Genomic DNA, 18,587 nt, shown 5'->3' with positions numbered 1-18,587 from the left:
TAAGCACCCACAAAGACAATATGCATAGAACTATACATGTATGTACTATGACAAAACACCAAAGGGCTCAACTCCCCCTCCAAGAGGACCATCACTTTACGATGGTTTGCGAGACAAAAAGGTTCAGTTATATTTATACAGGAAACACACTTCCCTAAAAAAATTAGAACCCAAGTTCTCTTCAAGAGATTTCCCAATAGGATACTTTAATTCTAACGTAAAAAAGAGAAATGGAGTGGGAATTTTGATACACCGTAATACCGCCTTCCAGCTAATCAAATCTACGACAGACCGGGAGGGAGAATACTTATAGTGGTGGGTTTGTTTTTTAACAGACCTGTGACACTGGTCAATGTATATGCACCCAACTCAGATAGGACATCCTTCTTCAGACGATTACTAACTCTAGCACTAGAAAATATTAAAGGCAAATTGATCCTAGGTGGTGATCTCAATGTCACCATGGACCCTCGACTAGATACATCATCCTCAAACACAATAATATCTCATATACCCCCAGACTTAGTGTACACATGCTTTAGACAGTTGGGCTTAATAGATGTATGGAGAATACAACATCCCCAACAATGGAATTACACATTTTACTTGCACCCTTGAGCCACGTACTCATGGTTGGACTATCTTTACATAGATCAATTGGGCTTATCCCTTATAACAGACTCAGATAAACAGCCAATGATATGGGCCGACCATTCCATGGTCTCTATTGCCCTGACTACATCAATCACTGAATACTTCAAGCTTAATACCAACTCTGATACAACACCACAGTTTGGGAGGCACATAAGGCGGTAGTGCGAGGGGACTGCATCAAACACAAAGCACATCTCAGACAGACATATAACCTCACTGTGGACTCTTTAACCACTAAATTACACACACTAGAGATAGCACATAAAAATTCCCTGAAAGATGCCAAACTCCTAGCCTCTATTACAAAGTTAAGGAAAGAACTTAACAATATACTTATGAGAGAGGCAGTGAGAAAAGCCTTAATGTTGAGGAAAACCTTTTTCTACAAAGGAAATAGAACTGGGTCAATGTTAGCTAGGGCTTTAAAGAAGAGAACTAGGGCTCGATCCGATAAAAATCGTCGCCTGCAAAAGCTGGCGATGCCAATATTTGCACTGGTTTGGTATCACATATACGGCGTAACCTAGAAGTTACGCGTGTATATTTCTGCCGTCGCCCGTAGTTTTTTGGGCCATAGGCAGGTATACCAAACCAGCGCAGTTTGGTATCCAATATACAGCGTAAGGACTTACGTGGCGAAAATGGAGAAATCTTACTCCATTTTCACCTCGCCACAAAAAGCAGCCGTAAGAAGCCTTACGCTGAGTATTGGGGCCCCGTAACTCCCTAAACTAGTTACAAAATAAACCTAACACCTAATGCATTTGCAATGTCTATCTACCTGTCAACCGTGATCCCCCGCCGCAATCCCTAATAAAATATTTAACCCCTAAACTGCCGCCATCTACATAAACTAACCCCCTACTGTGAGCCCCTAAAACCGCCGCCATCTACCTTATCTATCCCCTAATCTGACCCCTTACACCGCCGCCACCTATATAAAAATTATTAACCCCTAATCTAATCCCCCTATACCGCCCCCAGCTATATTAATATTATTAACCCCTAATCTAATCCCCCTAAAATAATTATCTCTATTACCAGCCCTTAAAAGGGCCATTTGCGGGGCTTTGCCCCAAAGTAAACAGCTCTTTTGCCCTATAACCTGCCCTCCCTACACCGCCGCCACCTATATTAATAGTATTAACCCCTAATGTAAGCCCCTTACACCGCCGCCGCCATCTATATTAAAATCATTAACCCCTAATTTAATCTACCTACCCCGCCGCCAGCTATATTATCTATATTAACCCTAAGTATATTATAGTTAATATAGTTATTACATTATATATATTAACTATATTAACCCTAATTATATTAGGGTTAATATAGTTAATATAGTTACTATAGTATTTATATTAACTATATTAACTCTATCTAACCCTAACACCCCTAACTAAATTCTTATTAAATAAATATAATTCATATTATAAACTAAAATATTCCTATTAAAATCTAGATACTTACCTATAAAATAATTCCTAAGATAGCTACAATATAATTAATAATTACATTGTAGCTATGTTAGGGTTTATATTTATTTTACAGGTAAATTGTTAATTATTTTAACTAGGTATAATAGATATTAAATAGTTATTAACTATTTAATAGCTACCTAGTTAAAATAATTACCCAATTACCTGTAAAATAAATCCTAACATAAGTTACAAATACACCTACACTATCAATAAATTAAATAAACTACAAATATCTAAACTAAAATACAATTAAATAAACTAAACTAAATAACAAAAAAACCCCACTAAATTACAAAAAATAAAAAAAGATTACAAGATTTTTAAGCTAATTACACCTATTCTAAGCCCCCTAATAAAATAATAAAGCCCCCCAAAATAAAAAAATCCCCTACCCTATTCTAAATTAAAAAAAGTTCAAAGCTCTTTTACCTTACCAGCCCTTAAAAGGGCTTTTTGCGGGGCATGCCCCAAAGAAAACTGCTCTTTTGCCTGAAAAAAAAAACACAATACCACCCCCCAACATTACAACCCACCACCAACATACCCCTAAGCTAACCCAAACCCCCCTTAAATAAACCTAACACTACCCCCCTGAAGATCTCCCTACCTTATCTTCACCACGCCGGGCCGAACTCCTCATCCGATCCAGGTGATGTCTTTATCCAAGCGGCAGCAAAGTCTTCTTCCATACGGCAGCATCTTCCATCAAGCGGCATCTTCAATCTTCATTCTTCGCTCCTCCGACACGGAGCATCCATCCCGGCCGACGACTAAACGACGAATGAGGTACCTTTAAATGACGTCATCCAAGCCAATCAGATTGAGCTCGCATTCTATTGGCTGTTCCGATCAGCCAATAGAATGCGAGCTCAATCTGATTGGCTGATTGGTTCAGCCAATCGGATTGAACTTGAATCTGATTGGCTGATTCAATCAGCCAATCAGATTTTTCTAGCTTAATTCTGATTGGCCAATCGGAATTCGACGGATGCCATCTTGGATGACGTCATTTAAAGGTACCTCATTCGTCGGCCGGGATGGATGCTCCGCATCGGAGGAGCGACGAATGAAGATTGAAGATGCCGCTTGATGGAAGATGCTGCCGGATGGAAGAAGACTTTGCTGCCGCTTGGATAAAGACATCGCCCAGATCGGATGAGGAGTTCGGCCTGGTGTGGTGAAGACAAGGTAGTTAGATCTTCAGGGGGGTAGTGTTAGGTTTATTTAAGGGGGGTTTGGGTTAGATTAGGGGTATGTGGGTGGTGGGTTGTAATGTTGGGGGTGGTATTGTGTTTTTTTTTTTTCAGGCAAAAGAGCAGTTTTCTTTGGGTCATGCCCCCACAAAAGGCCCTTTTAAGGGCTGGTAAGGTAAAAGAGCTTTGAACTTTTTTTTAATTTAGAATAGGGTAGGGATTTTTTTTTATTTTGGGGGGCTTTATTATTTTATTAGGGGGCTTAGAATAGGTGTAATTAGCTTAAAAATCTTGTAATTTTTTTATTTTTTGCAATTTAGTGTTTGTTTGTTATTTGTAATTTAGTTTAGTTTATTTAATTGTATTTTTAGATAGATATTTGTAGTTTATTTAATTTATTGATAGTGTAGGTGTATTTGTAACTTAGGTTAGGATTTATTTTACAGGTAATTGGGTAATTATTTTAACTAGGTAGCTATTAAATAGTTAATAACTATTTAATAGTTATTATACCTAGTTAAAATAATTAACAATTTACCTGTAAAATAAATATAAACCCTAACATAGCTACAATGTAATTATTAATTATATTGTAGCTATCTTAGGGTTTATTTTATAGGTAAGTATTTAGATTTAAATAGGAATATTTTAATTAATAATATTAATATTAGATTTATTTTAATAAGAGTTTAGTTAGGGATGTTAGATTTAGATAGGGTTATTATACTTAATATATATATATAATATAATAATTATATTAACTATATTATCCCTAATATAATTAGGGTTAATATAGTTAATATAGCTGGCGGCGGTGTAGGGGGATTAGATTAGCGGTTAATGTATTTAATATATCTGGTGGCGGTGTAGGGGGATTAGATTAGGGGTTAATGTATTTAATATAGCTGGCGGCGGTGTAGGGGGATTAGATTAGGGGCTAATACATTTATTATAGCTTGCGGCGGTGTAGGGGGATTTAGATGAGATGCAAAAGAGCTGATTACTTTGTGACAAAGCCCCGCCAAAAGTAAAAGAGCAGTTTTCTTTGGGGCATGCCCCGCAAAAGCCCTTTTAAGGGCTGGCAAAAGAGCTGTTTACTTTGGGGTAATGCCACGCAAAAAGCCCTTTTCATGGCTATTTGTAGGGTTAGACTTAGGTTTAGTGGTAGGGATAGTTTAGTATTTTAGGGGTTAAATAATTTAATATAGATGGCGGCGGGGTAGGGGTATTAGATTAGGGGTTAATAATTTTAAAATAGATGGCGGCGGTTTAGGGGTTAATAACTTTATTAGGTTGCGGCGGGGTTTGGGAGCGGCGGTTTAGGGGTTAATAACTTTTTTTATTGTTAGGCTTGTGAGGGGAGATAGCGGATAGAGGGTTAGACGTGTCGGGCTATGTTACAGAGGCGTGTTAGACAGTGCAGGTGATTTCATACTTTAGTCAGGTTTTGTAGGCACCGGCAGTTTCTAATGTGGTGTAAGTCACTGGCGACTCCAGAAATTTGTACTTGCGCAGATTTCTGGACATCGCTGGTTTATCAGACTTACGGCACGTTAGCAACTGACGGCGCCGTATATTGGATAGCTCGAGTTGCGAGCTGAAACTGCGGGCGACGCGGGTTCCCTCGCTTGCGTTTCAAACTATGCCGTATATCAGATCACGCCCCATGTCTGACTCATATACACAAAAATTCAAAAACAAACCGGTACATAAACCTTTGACAGCAAAGAAATAGCATACAGTTTCAAAGATTTTTACACACACCTCTATAATCTCAAATCCCCAGACTCATAGGTGCATATCGAGGAAATGCAACGATACATCCAGACAGCGGGTTTAAACACGCTATCCCAGGCTCAAATTAATGATTTAGATAACCAATCCCTATAAAAGAAATCCTGACAGTGATCTTGCATCTCCCCACAGTTGAAAGTCCCGGTCTGGACGGCTTCACTAACTCTACTGTAAAACATTTAGGTCCCTTGTAGCCCCACACCTTTTGACTTTATTCCAAACTATAGACGTTTCCTCAAAGTTCTCACCAGACATGTTATCAGCCCACATCTCAGTTATATTGAAACCTGACAAAACACAAGAGCAACCAGGTAGCTATAGACCCTTGTTTAATTCAGACATTAAGATATTCGGTAAACTTCTTGCAACCACATTAACACAGTCCTAAATGAAATCAAACATATGGATCAGGTGGGTTTTACACCATGCCCAGAAATGCAAGATAATACAATAAGAGCCCTGACCTTGTCAGCATACGCTAAATTCCACAACATACCAGCAATAGCAATAGAATTCTATCAGCCAATCGGAATTGAAGGGACGCCATCTTGGATGACGTCCCTTAAAGGAACCTTCATTCATCGTTAGTCCGTTGGGGAAGGAGGATGTTCCGCGTCGGCAGGATGAAGATGGATCCAGAAGAAAGAAGATAGAAGACGCCACTTGGAAGAAGACATCACCCGGATCAAGACTTCGCCCGGATGTAGGACCTCTTCTTTGCCGCTTGGATCAAGACTTCTACCGGATGGAGGACATCTTCTTTGTTCTGCTTGGATGAAGAATTCGGCTGTGTGAAGACGACTCAAGGTAGGGAGATCTTCAGGGGGTTAGTGATATGTTTTTTTAAGGGGGGTTTTGGTGAGTTAGAGTAGGGGTATGTGGGTGGTGGGCTGTAATGTTGGGGGGTATTGTATATTTTCATGCAAAAGAGCTGATTACTTTGGGGCAAGGCCCCGCAATAAGTCATTTTAAGGGCTGGTAAAATAGCTGATTACTTTTGTATTAGGGTAGGGATTTTTTTATTTTGTGGGGCTTTTTTATTTTATTAGGGGGCTTAGATTAGGTGTAATTAGTTTAAACTGCTTGTAATTCTTTTTTATTTTTTGTAATTTAGTGTTTTTTTTGTATTATAGAATAATTTATTTTATTGTATTTTATTTTAGGTAATTGTAGGTAATTTATTTAATTAATTTAATGGTAGTGTAGTGTTAGGTTTAAATGTAACTTAGGTTACACCCCCCCCTAACATAAATATAATTTATATTAAACGAAATAATATTCCTATAATTAACTAAATTATTCCTATTTAAACTAAATACTTACCTATAAAATGAACCCTAATATAGCTACAATGTAATTATTAATTACATTGTAGCTATTTTAGGATTTATATTTATTTTACAGGTAATTTTGTATTTATTTTAACTAGGTAGCTATTAAATAGTTATTAACTATTTAATAGCTATTGTACCTAGTTAAAATAAATACAAAGTTGCCTGTAAAATAAATATAAATCCTAAAATAGCTACAATGTAATTATTAATTACATTGTAGCTATATTAGGGTTCATTTTATAGGTAAGTATTTAGTTTAAATAGGAATAATTTAGTTAATTATAGGAATATTATTTTGTTTAATATAAATTATATTTATGTTAGGGGGGTGTGTCGACAGATTAGGGGTTAATAAGTGTAGTTAGTTAGTGGCGACATTGGGGGGGTAGATTAGAGGTTAATAAATATAATATAGGGGTCGGCGATGTTAGGGGCAGCAGATTAGGGGTTCATAGGGATAATGTAGGTGTTGGCGGTGTTTCCGGTCGGCAGATTAGGGGTTAAAAATTTTTATTAGAGTGGCAGCGATGTGGGGGGGCCTCGGGTTAGGGGTGCATAGGTAGTTTATGGGTGTTAGTGTACTTTAGAGCACAGTAGTTAAGAGCTTTATATTCCAGAGTTAGCCCATAAAGCTCTTAACTACTGACTTTTTTTGGCGTTAGGAGTTTTGTCGGTAGAGGGTCTATCGTTCACTTCTCCCAAGACTCCAAATACCAGCATTAGGCAGATCCCATCAAAAGATAGGATACGCAATTGGCCCAAGGGGATCTGCGGTAGCCTGGAATCACGGTAGGGAAGTGAGCGGTAGACCCTTTCCTGGATGACTCTAAATCCCAGCGGGCGATGAAAAGCAGCGTTAGGACCCCTTAACGCTGATTTTGATGGCTAATGCCAAACTCTAAATCTATGCATAACACTAACCCCATAAAATCTACTCACAGTTCCTGAAGTCTGAACATCCATCTCCATCCAGGCGTCGAGAAGTCTTCATCCAGGCGGGGATATCTTCATCCATCCCGGGGGCATCTTCTATCTTCATCCCAGCGGTGTGGAGCGGAGCCATCCTGGAAGCCGATCCCACCCTGCGCGGAGCATCCTCTTCATACGGTCACCACCGTACACTGAAGTTTAATGCAAGATAGCCGTTTCAAAATGGCATAATTTGTATTCCTATTGGCTGATTTTATTCTTCAAATTCAAATCAGCCAATAGGATGAAAGCTACTGAAATCCTATTGGCTGATTAGATTAGGGCTTTGGGCTTTTGGAAAATAGCTTAATGCCATTTTAAGGGGCAATGGGTACCTTAGTTTTTTTTTAGAGTTAGTTTTTTATTTTGGGGGTTTGTGTCACGCTGCACCAATGCTAGGGGCGTGGCGTCTTCCCTATGCTCGTTGCCTAGGGCTGTGTCGGCTCTGGAAGCGTGTGACGCTGATGTCATCGCCGCACGCTCCTGATGATGGCTGGTCCTGTGGCGCCAATCCTCTGCCTATTTAATCGGGTAGCAGATGATCAGTCACTGCCCAAGTATAGTTGCTACTTCTTGTGCTCCTGGGAGTGGCAGATCGTCTGCTGAACTGATATTTTGTTGCTGAATCCTTGCCTGTCTAACTACATTACTTGGTTAACCCCTAAACTGCTGGTCTGATGTTTTGTTGCTGAAGCCTTGCCTGTCTTACTACGCAACCTGGTTAACCCCTAAACTGCTGGACTGATACTTTGTTGCTGAAATCTTGCCTGCCTTACTACTCTACCTGATTAACCCCTTATCTGCAGGACTGATCCTTGTTACTGAACCCTGACTGTCTCATTATGCTACTTGGTTATCCCCTAACTTGCTGGACTGACTTTTTTTGCTGAACCCTGCCTGTCTCACTTCACCACCTTAACCCCTTGATTACTGGCCTTACTTTCTGTTGCTGTATACTGTCTGCCTATTTGCCTTGTGCTGTCCAGCCTGTGGTGAGTGCCGCTCTCCTCATTTGCCTGATACTCTCTGCTCTGGGATATTCCTTATCTTTCCGGCTCGACGCCGGGATAACAAGACTACTGGACGAGTTTGGTCTGATATAGGAGTTGGGGGGACTTTGTAATTTTTTTACAGGTAAAAGAGCTGTTTAACTTAGGGCAATGCCATACAAAAGGCCATTTTAAGGGCTATTCATAGTTTATTGTAGGCTAGGGGGTGTTTTTATTTTGGGGGGGCTTTTTTTATTTTTATAGGGCTATTAGATTAGTTGTAATTGTTTTTATGTTTGATAATTTTGTTTATTAATTTTTGTAAGCTTAGTGTTTTTTATTTTTTGTAATTAAGTGTTTATTTTTTTTATTTTTTTTTGTAATTTTCGATTTTTTTAATTAGATTTAAACAGCCAATAGGATTTTAGAAGCTCTCATCCTATTGGCTGATTTGAATTTGAAGAATCAGATCAGCCAATAGGAATGCATGGTATGCCGTTTTGAAACGGCTACTTTGCATTGAAGCTTCAGTGTACGGTGGGGACCCTATGAAGAGGACGCTCCAGACTGGATGTCTCTTTGCCGCTCCGCTCCATGCCGCCAGGATGAAGATAGAAGATGCTCCCACGATGAATGAAGATGTCGCTGCCTGGATGAAGACTTCTCGACCCCTGGATAAAGACTTCTCGTGGCCTGGATGTCCGGAATTCAGCAACCATGAGTAGATATTCTGGGGTTAGTATTAGGTATTTATTTTATTTTTTGGGGTGGGTTTTTTAAGATTAGGGTTTGGGCTTTTGAAAAAGAGCTAAATGCCCTTTTAAGGGCAATGAAAAAGAGAGGAATGCCCTTTTAAGGACAATGCCCATACAAATGCCCCTTAAGGGGCAATGGGCAGCTTAGGTTTTTTTATTTTGGGGGGTTGGTTGGGTGGTGGGTTTTACTGTTGGGGGATTTTGTATTTTTTTTACATGTAAAAGAGCTGTTTAACTTAGGGCAATGCCCTACAAAAGGCCCTTTTAAAATCTATGGGTAGTTTATTGTAGGCTAGGGGGTGTTTTTATTTTTAGGGGCTTTATAGGGCTATTAGATTAGGTGTAATGGTTTTTATTTTTGATAATTTTGTTTATTATTTTTTGTAAGCTTAGCGTTTTTTATTTTTCGTAATTTAGTGTTTTTTATTTTTTTGTAATTTTAGATTTTTTAATTTTTCGTAGTGTTAGGTTTTTTAAATTTGTAATTTACATTTTTTAATTGGTAACATTTTTTATTTTATTAGAATAATAAGGTTAGGTTAATTTAAAGTTTAATGTTAGGTTTATTTTTATTTCACAGGTAAGTTTTTATTTATTTAAATATAGTTATATTGTAATTTTAATTTAAAGTTAGGGGGGTGTTAGGTTTAGGGGTTAATAGTTTCATTTAGTGTTTTGCAAGATGGAGGCTGGTGGTTTAGTTTATTTAGTGGCAGAGATGTGGGAGGCGGGAGGTTTAGGGGTTAATAGGTTTATTTAGTGGTGGAGATGTGGGAGGCCAGAATTTTAGGGGTTAATAGGTTTATTTAGTTGTGGAGATGTGGGAGGCCAGCGATGTCGGGGAGCAGCAGATTAGGGGTTAATAGCTTTATTTTAGTGTCAGCAATGTCGGGGAGCAGCAGAATAGGGGTTAATAACTTTTATTAGTGGCACTTCTTTCACAGATAAGAACTTGTTGAGCAAAACGAGGCTGCTTCTTGGGTGGTAACTAGCCATAGAACATGCTATTAAAGCTATTGTTCGTTCCCAGGCTGTGCACTTCTCTTTTTTTATTTATGCTATTGCTAATTATTACACTGATAATAAATGCACAAACCATTTTGGGAGTTTCTGTATGTATCACACATGAATAAACTTTAATATTTTCATTATATAGTATGTACATTGTAATTTGATTTAAAGGGACTGTCTACACCAGAATTTTTATTGTTGAAACAGATAGATAAACCCGTTATTACCCATTCCCTAGTTTTGCACAACCAACACAGTTATATAAATACACTTTTTACCTCTGTGATTACCTTGTATCTAAGCCTCTGCAAACTGCCCCCTTAATTCAGTTCTTTTGACAGACATCCATTTTAGCCAATCAGAGCTGGCTCACCTGAACACCATGGGGGAAATTTATCAAGCATTCAACACTGTATTCTCAATATTATCCGCATCTAAATTCACTTCCGAATTATTAATCTAATTTATGAAACAGTAATTGGTGCTTAGAAACGATATATTTCTAAATCCGTCAATATGTCCGCAGCTCTAACGCCGAGATACGTTCGAACATCTATACGATTATTTTTCTACAGTATTCGATGTAATCTACGCTATTATTCAATTTATCATCCTGTCAACAATTCTATCCGGGCATCGTATTTCCTCACGTATGCGCTTTTCTATACGCATATTCTGTGGTCGCGAAATATATCTTCAAGCAGCATTTATAACGCATATATTAATCAGTTATGGAAATTGTTATTGCAATGTTTCATACTATTTATATGCGTCGAATGGAACGAAGAATAGATGGTCAAGCTGTTCAACAGATAGATAGGCTTCAAAGAAGGCGCAGAAGGATTCCAAGGTTTTTTCGTCCCAGATCAGGACTTGATGCACTTTCTGACATTGACATCATCAGGCGTTTTAGATTGAGTAGAGAATCAATTGAAAGGCTATACAATCAAATATCTGGTCAACTTGAACCCATTACTTTTCGGACACATGCTCTGCCCGGAATGTTGAAGCTGTTGGCTGTTTTACATTTTCTAGCAACTGGTTCCTTTCAATCAGTTACTAGTGTAGTTGTTGGCATGAGCCAGCCTTCTTTTTCACGCCACCTAACTACAGTGATTGATGCTCTTTTGTCAGTTTTCAAACGGTATGTTTTTTTACCAAATACTGCTGAAGAATGGCATTCTGTAAAGCTTAATTTTTTTAGACTTGCTGGAATCCCAAATGTGTTGGGTGCAATTGATTGTACTCATGTCAGAGTAAGGCCACCACATCTAAAAGAAGAAATGTATCGCAACCGCAAGTTTTATCATTCTTTGAACATCCAGATGGTTTGTGATGCTGGTTTGAAAATCATGAGTGTCCGTTCAGGATTTCCAGGATCATGTCATGATTCATATATTCTCAAACAGTCTGCCCTATATAATAAATTTGAGGAAGGACAAATGCCTGAAGGATGGCTACTAGGTATGATTATGAAAATTAAAAACGAAACCTTCTAATGTGCGTTAATATTAACTCACAATATTGTAATTTTTTGTGCAGTGTATAATATCAATAGATTTTAAAATACAGTATATACCCTGTTTTTATTTATTTATTCTGTTTGCTGCAGCACCAAGGTCAATGGATTTTTAGTTCCATACCTTTTTTAAAATACCTATCTATCTATCTATCTATCTATCTATCTATCTATCTATCTCTCTCTCTCTATATATATATATATATATATATATATTTATATATTTATATATATATATATATATATATATATATAGCGATATAATTAAATTTTTATTAATACCAATATATATGTACAATTTAAAACATAAAAATGGTTGCAAGTAAAAAGTGTATCTGAACACATTTAAATTTGTATAACTCTTTTTATTTTTCAAAAGGAGATGCAGGATATTCCTGTAGGAACTGGCTACTTACTCCTGTAAATATTCCACGCACAAGATCTGAAATGCGGTACAATGATGCACACAAAACAACTCGATGTGTGATTGAGAGGACCTTTGGAATGCTCAAAAGCCGTTTTCGTTGTCTAGATGAATCCGGAGGCACTCTTCAATACGTTCCTGAGAAAGTGGCTGTTATGGTGTTGGTCTGTTGCATGTTGCATAACATCGCTTTGCGACAATCAAACATAGAGGAACTGGAAATAATAACACCAGATGAAGATGGTGTTGAATCTGTTCCTCAAGATGTAGTTGAAGGGGGTACACATGCACGTAACCAGTTGATACAAACTCATTTCGTAGGTGAATAAAATAAAAATTATGTATGATTTATGTATTGATTGTATAATTTTTAGCAATAATTATTTATAAACAATCTCTTCTTATATTCACAGGTTAACTAGAAAATGTTTCTAAGTTCAAGCATGAAAATCTATAATTCAAAAATGAGAAACGTTCTCCACAAAATTATTCACAATTTAGATGATGAGAGTGATGTGTAATTCAAAAATAAATATGTTCTGATTGATACAGTTGAAAAAAAAATTATTTGCATATGTTGTCTTTTCTTCTATTTGTTATTTGTTTAAAAAAATTAAAATAAAATCAAATTTTTTTTTAATTTATTTTTTTTACTAACGACTTACAATATAGTTGTTGAAAATAAGTTGTATCCTTGAACAGTGTGCAATTAAGAAAACAGGTTCTGTGATTCTAAACTTTTTATTATTGTTGAAAACAAGCACTAGCTTTGTATATATTTGCAAGCCAGATACAGCTTTTGGAACCTATAAATTAAGAACAAACCTTGCCTAGACGTATGGCAATGCAATTGGAATAAAATGTAAGCTAGTCAAGTATAAAATGCATAAAACATATCAACCCCCTAGCTATAGTGTTGATGCTACACACTGCAAGAAAACAAACCTTGACAGGAGAGATGTTTTAAAAATTGAAACAGTCGAATTACATTTTATTGCATTCAATAGTAACCTTTTCATAACTATATGAACATCATAATATATTAAAATTTTATCAAAACAAGAAGGCAACATATAAAAACATTTTATTAAAATGTTCTAATAACTAGATAACCATCAATATATAATATAACAATGCAATTTAAATAACTAATAAACTTATTTAAACATATATGAAACTTTCGCTAATAATAAGTTGCAAGAATAACAATTGAAACAGAATTTAATATACATGTATTGAATAACATTCTAATCTAATGAGGATGCAAATTATGTGAACCGAATAAGTTTTAACAAACTATCTGTCTCTTAACACATTTATCATAAAATAATATAAACTCAAACATTGATTTATAAATAAAAAAAGTTTTCCTGAATTTACTCAAATGATTGACATATTACGTCATTTCCTTCAAGATTAGAAACTCGTTAGCAAGATGTCGCAACGTTCTCCGTTCACTGCTGGAGAGCTAATTATTTTAGTTTATGGGATGGAGAAATATTTTCCAAAAAGAATAGGAGGTGTTAGATCTGTCAAACAAGATCAACGCGATTATCTTGTTTATGAGATAATACGCAGGATGTATCGGGTATCGGGAATAAAAAGAACAAGAAGACAGTGCCTTCAACGCTATTCGGACCTACGTAGACGTGAAAAGGAGTACCATACTAGGATTAGAAGTCTCATTAGAGTTTGTAAGTGTTGACTACATACACTATTTCTAATAGATATTGTATTTTGATTCAATTTCTACGTTTAAAACGGTTTAGTTAAATAATGTTATGCGTTTGTTCTGACGCATTATGATAATTTTAAAGATAGATATAAATAAAGTGATAGAACTTTATAGATATAGACAGATATACTATATATAAATAATAATCAATATATAGAACTATAATGAGAGATAAAAAGATAGATCTAAAAATATAAAGAAAAAGAATATAGAAAAATATAGATCTAAAGATAAAGGGATAAATAGTGATAGACTTAATGGTTGTTAATTTAATCAAAGAGAAATAGAAAGAGCTATAGAGATTTGAATTACAAATTGATAGCGATAAACAGAAATAGATATAGAAAACTAGACATCTAGAGTTAAAAACACAATGAAAAATTAAGTCCCAGAAAAAAAAGATACAAAGTTATAGATAGAGAATATAGTTTTTAAAGAGTAAACTAAATTAATAAAGAAATACAAAGAAATAGGACAGATTAAGAGAGTTCAATTAATAGAAAAAAGAGAAAGAGAGACACATATAGAAAGTAATAAAATTACTTTGTTCAAAATAATATTTATAATAACAGTGACAGAAATAGAAAGCAATATTGGAAGAGAGAGATAGAGAGAAATATAGTGCGAGGGGGAGAGAGAGAGAAATAAATAGATAAAAATATTTACAATTAGAAATATAAATAATAAGAAATAGGAGAGAAAGTGAGAGATAGAGCTAGCAAAAGAGAGAGATAGAGAGAGAGAAAGAGAGAGGGAGAGAGAGAAATACAAAGATAGATAGAGATAGATATAGATAGATATAGACTTGTAAATGTTGAGATATGAAAAGAAAAATATAGAGAGATACAAAGATAGATATAAATAAACAAAATGATATCAAATAAATGATAAATCTAGAAATATGAAATAGAAAGAATGATAAGAGATAGAGAAAGATAAAAGAGTTCAAGAGATTTATCTTTATATATAAATAGTAAAGTTTAGATAGATATAAATAATATAATTGAAAAATAGATTCAACTCCAAAAAATAATAATTATTATAAATATATATATATATATATATATATATATATATATATATATAAATATATATATATATATATATATTTATATATATATATATATATAGAGAGAGAGAGCTCTATCTCATTCTATCTTTTCTTATTAATCTTTGTTCAAAATATTTATTTATTCAGATTTTATTCATTAATGGAAATGTGATTACAGATACCAAAAGAAGAAAGGAAAAGAATAAGAGTGCTCCACGATACCTGAGACCAATAATGGCTTTTACCCCAAACAGTAATGCACAATCTCCTCCACTTCCTATAACTTTAATGGAAAATAATGATCTGAACACAGAAATTCAAGATCCATTAACTACTGATATGGACAATCAATATGAATGTGAAGTAACTTTGACAGCTGAAAATGATCAGGAAAATGTCATTGATGGAATTGGATCTAGTGAATGTGAGTGTCAATCTAATTATACATTTTTTCACTGTATAAAAATAGAGTAAAGATAAGTAATTTTCTTTAGTTGATAAAGATGTTATAAAATCGAAATACATCAAAATGTGTATATCTCTAAATTCTAATTCCATTCATTTTCTTCAATATAAATTAATAATTTTGATTTGTTCTTATTTATCTTCCTTATATTACAGCCGTGCCTGAAAAAAAGCAAGATACAACAACCAAAAATAGTTTTGTAAAAAAACTAAAAAAATTTAAGAAAAAATTATTGAAGATGAACAAGGAGATTGATAAAATGATTTCAATACTAGAAAAATGTTGATTGAAAAAATAATAATTTTACTTTATTATAATTTGTGAATGTTCTATTAATATTCTATGTCAAGACTATTATATATGTCATTTTTATTTTTTAAATATGACTTATTGATGTTCAGTAATTTTGAATATTTTGATAAAAATTAGTGATTAAAACTAATTATTAAAGAAAAAATAAATATTTTGTTTCAACCGTTCTAATCTTTTTTTTTAATAGCGTTCACATATATTTTTTGGCTTAGTAGTTCAAATGTTATAAGTTCTACAACTTGTATTCAAACAACGATTATAATGCATAGTGATCAATATATTAATTTATAATTTTGTTTTATTATTTCAAGACCAACATATATATTATTGATCACATTAGCATATATCTTGAAAATTATATATATATATATATATATGTATGTATATATTGTTCTCTCTATATATATATATCTATATACACACACACTGAATAATATTTATATTTATATTAATGAACTAAAAATATCTAAATAAATATATATATATATGTATAGTTACCTAACTATATATATATATATATATATATATATATATATATATATTGATCAAAGATCTCTTTTTCTATCTATCTATCTATCTATCTATCTATCTATCAATCTATCTATATATATATATATATATAAAAATTATATATATATATATTCATCAATATATATATATATATATTTTATATATAAAATAACTCATTGTAATAAGTAATAATTGTAATTGTTATATATATATATATATTTTTTTTTTTTTTTTATCCATGACTCTATCAATCAATACTATTAAAATATTAATAGTTTTGGTTGATTATGTACAAACAAATACAACATATACAAACCTTGCAATCTATGTTTATGTATATAACTCACTATCTCTCTGTCTCACTATATATATATATATATATATATATATATATATATATATATATATATATATATATATATATATATATATATATATATACAATTATAATTTATATATAGACATTGAGAGAGAGATAATTTTGATATATTTATATATATAGACATACATATTTGGATTGTAAATTATATATAATTATATTGAATCTAAATATATATAAATATATATATAGAGAGTGATATAAATATATTTATCTAAAGAAACATATGTATGTATGTATCAATATATATATATATATATATATATATTATAATTTTTTTTTAAATTATTAGATTTCTATATTTAAATAAATAACTTGTTTATAACAATTTAAATGAGAACAGAATAAACTATATTCAAACATTATTATTATAAAATTTAAATAGCAATGTAAAATTATGGCTATTCTTGAAATTGTGGGTTTGGTGATGATGATGCGGAGAATAAGTTTGATATTGATTCTACGCATTTACTTAAATTTTCAAAACCAGCTCTAAATATCTCATTTCTTTCCCTTTCAATTTCTATTTTTTGCTCCTCTATTCTTATCCTATCCTTTAAAAAATTTCCAAACATCTCAATTACTTTGTTTTGTTCATCCCTAAAATTGCGTGCTATTCCCACCATCTCCTGTAATGCGTCTGTCTCAGGGGCAGCTTCAATTGGATTATTAGCTATATTAGCAGCATTTTCAATTTCAGGTATTGGTGTAGACATTGTAGACTCTGGTTGTTGATGGGACCTTGATTGGGCAGATGTATTTGTCCCTGACAAGGACTCTTCAATTATAGTCATTTGTGAATCTTCTTCTAAAGGGTCTACAGTCCTTAGTATTATTTCCCCACTACTAATATCATCTTGTGTGTTTTCTTCTTCGTTACCTACAAATAAATATAGAAAATAAATATATAGATAAAACATCGAATATATGTATGTAATTTATGTTTTACATATAAATTTGACAATAAAAACATTCTAAAATATTTAAAATTAAAAATATATATATATATATATTCATTTTTATTAAAAGATAGCCAATACAGATCTTACTCAATTTTATTTGGAAAAAAAAAATAATTTTGATTTTCAAATCAATTTCTAAAAATGTAAGATTTGTATTTGATTATCATTTTTTCAAAAAGAAAATTAGTACATCAATAACGATTGTGAATGTTCTCTGCCATTTCAGGAAAATCAATTACTGAAAATAAGATATTTGATATGCAGATTGATTTACCATGGAACATATCTTTTTTCACATTACAAAACATGATACTACATTAAAGTTAAATAAGGACAAAAATATCTTTAAATTTTGCCAACAATAGAATAAATGTACATAAAGCTATATAATTACCTTCTTCTATACCTCCGGATATAATTTGATTGAAGATATTCATGACTTCTGAAAATAAAAAATAACATTTATTTTTTAGGGTTCTTTTAATTTGTTAACAAGAAAAAAAATACAACAATACAATTTAAAAAAAAAAATACCTCTCGAATTTCTGGCATTGTCAACGGGTGTACTGCAGGGAATATCAGGCAATGTATCCGCTGATCCTAAACTATGTGTTGTTATCGAAGATGACGAAAGGGTTCTTTGACAAACATTTTCTGTAGGCCTCATTTGGCTTGTAGAAGCTAATTCCTCAATTGACTCTGTAGCTTGTAGAGAAGACTGGCTAGAAGGTTGTGCTATAATAGTTAAAAAGAATACATATATGTGTTAGAGGGACATTTTACTCAAAAATAATATTTCATGTTTCAGATTGAGAATATAATTTCTGAAAACTTATTTTTTGTTAAATTTTTTATTAATTCTCTTGTGATTCTTATTTTAAAGATAAACCTAGGAGGTTCATAGACTAATTTATAAGGCCTTATTTTCTGTTTTTTAACAATATAGGTTGTTAGCTCATGAGTGTCAAAAGTTATAGACAATTATCTTGGTATATTGATTCGAAAAGGAAAATTGTAATTTTAGAAACAGGACCATTTTTGTTGAAAAAGTA

General features: G+C 33.2%; 2 protein-coding genes across 2 annotated transcripts; one reads left to right on the top strand and one right to left on the bottom strand.

The window, feature by feature from the left end:
• Positions 1-12,001: 12,001 nt before the first annotated feature.
• Positions 12,002-12,678, top strand: LOC128638463 (putative nuclease HARBI1). The gene is made up of 2 exons (XM_053690425.1): positions 12,002-12,441; positions 12,534-12,678. The coding sequence occupies exons 1-2, from the start codon at positions 12,144-12,146 to the stop codon at positions 12,536-12,538; spliced, it is 303 nt and encodes a 100-aa protein (XP_053546400.1). The 5' UTR covers positions 12,002-12,143; the 3' UTR covers positions 12,539-12,678.
• Positions 12,679-16,974: 4,296 nt separating this feature from the next.
• On the bottom strand, positions 16,975-18,280 carry LOC128659367 (uncharacterized). The gene is made up of 3 exons (XM_053713025.1): positions 18,070-18,280; positions 17,930-17,977; positions 16,975-17,453 (listed from the first exon to the last, which is right to left on the bottom strand). Exons 1-3 carry the CDS (start codon positions 18,200-18,202, stop codon positions 16,975-16,977), a joined length of 660 nt encoding a protein of 219 aa, XP_053569000.1. The 5' UTR covers positions 18,203-18,280.
• Between the last annotated feature and the right edge of the window lie 307 nt (positions 18,281-18,587).

The sequence above is a fragment of the Bombina bombina genome, chromosome 1 (assembly GCF_027579735.1).
Source record: "Bombina bombina isolate aBomBom1 chromosome 1, aBomBom1.pri, whole genome shotgun sequence".
Classification (NCBI taxonomy): domain Eukaryota; kingdom Metazoa; phylum Chordata; class Amphibia; order Anura; family Bombinatoridae; genus Bombina; species Bombina bombina.
Note: the sequence above shows the minus strand (reverse complement) of the source record. Positions and strands in the feature narration are given on the sequence as shown.

Excerpts from the sequence above, each read along its gene's own strand:
- LOC128638463 (XM_053690425.1), top strand. The coding sequence starts at position 12,144 with ATGCGGTACAATGATGCACACAAAACAACTCGATGTGTGATTGAGAGG.
- LOC128659367 (XM_053713025.1), bottom strand. The coding sequence starts at position 18,202 with ATGAGGCCTACAGAAAATGTTTGTCAAAGAACCCTTTCGTCATCTTCG. Across the intron at positions 17,978-18,069 it reads CAATGCCAGAAATTCGAGAG|AAGTCATGAATATCTTCAAT; the intron begins GTATTTTTTTTT and ends TTTTATTTTCAG. Across the intron at positions 17,454-17,929 it reads ATCCGGAGGTATAGAAGAAG|GTAACGAAGAAGAAAACACA; the intron begins GTAATTATATAG and ends ATTTATTTGTAG.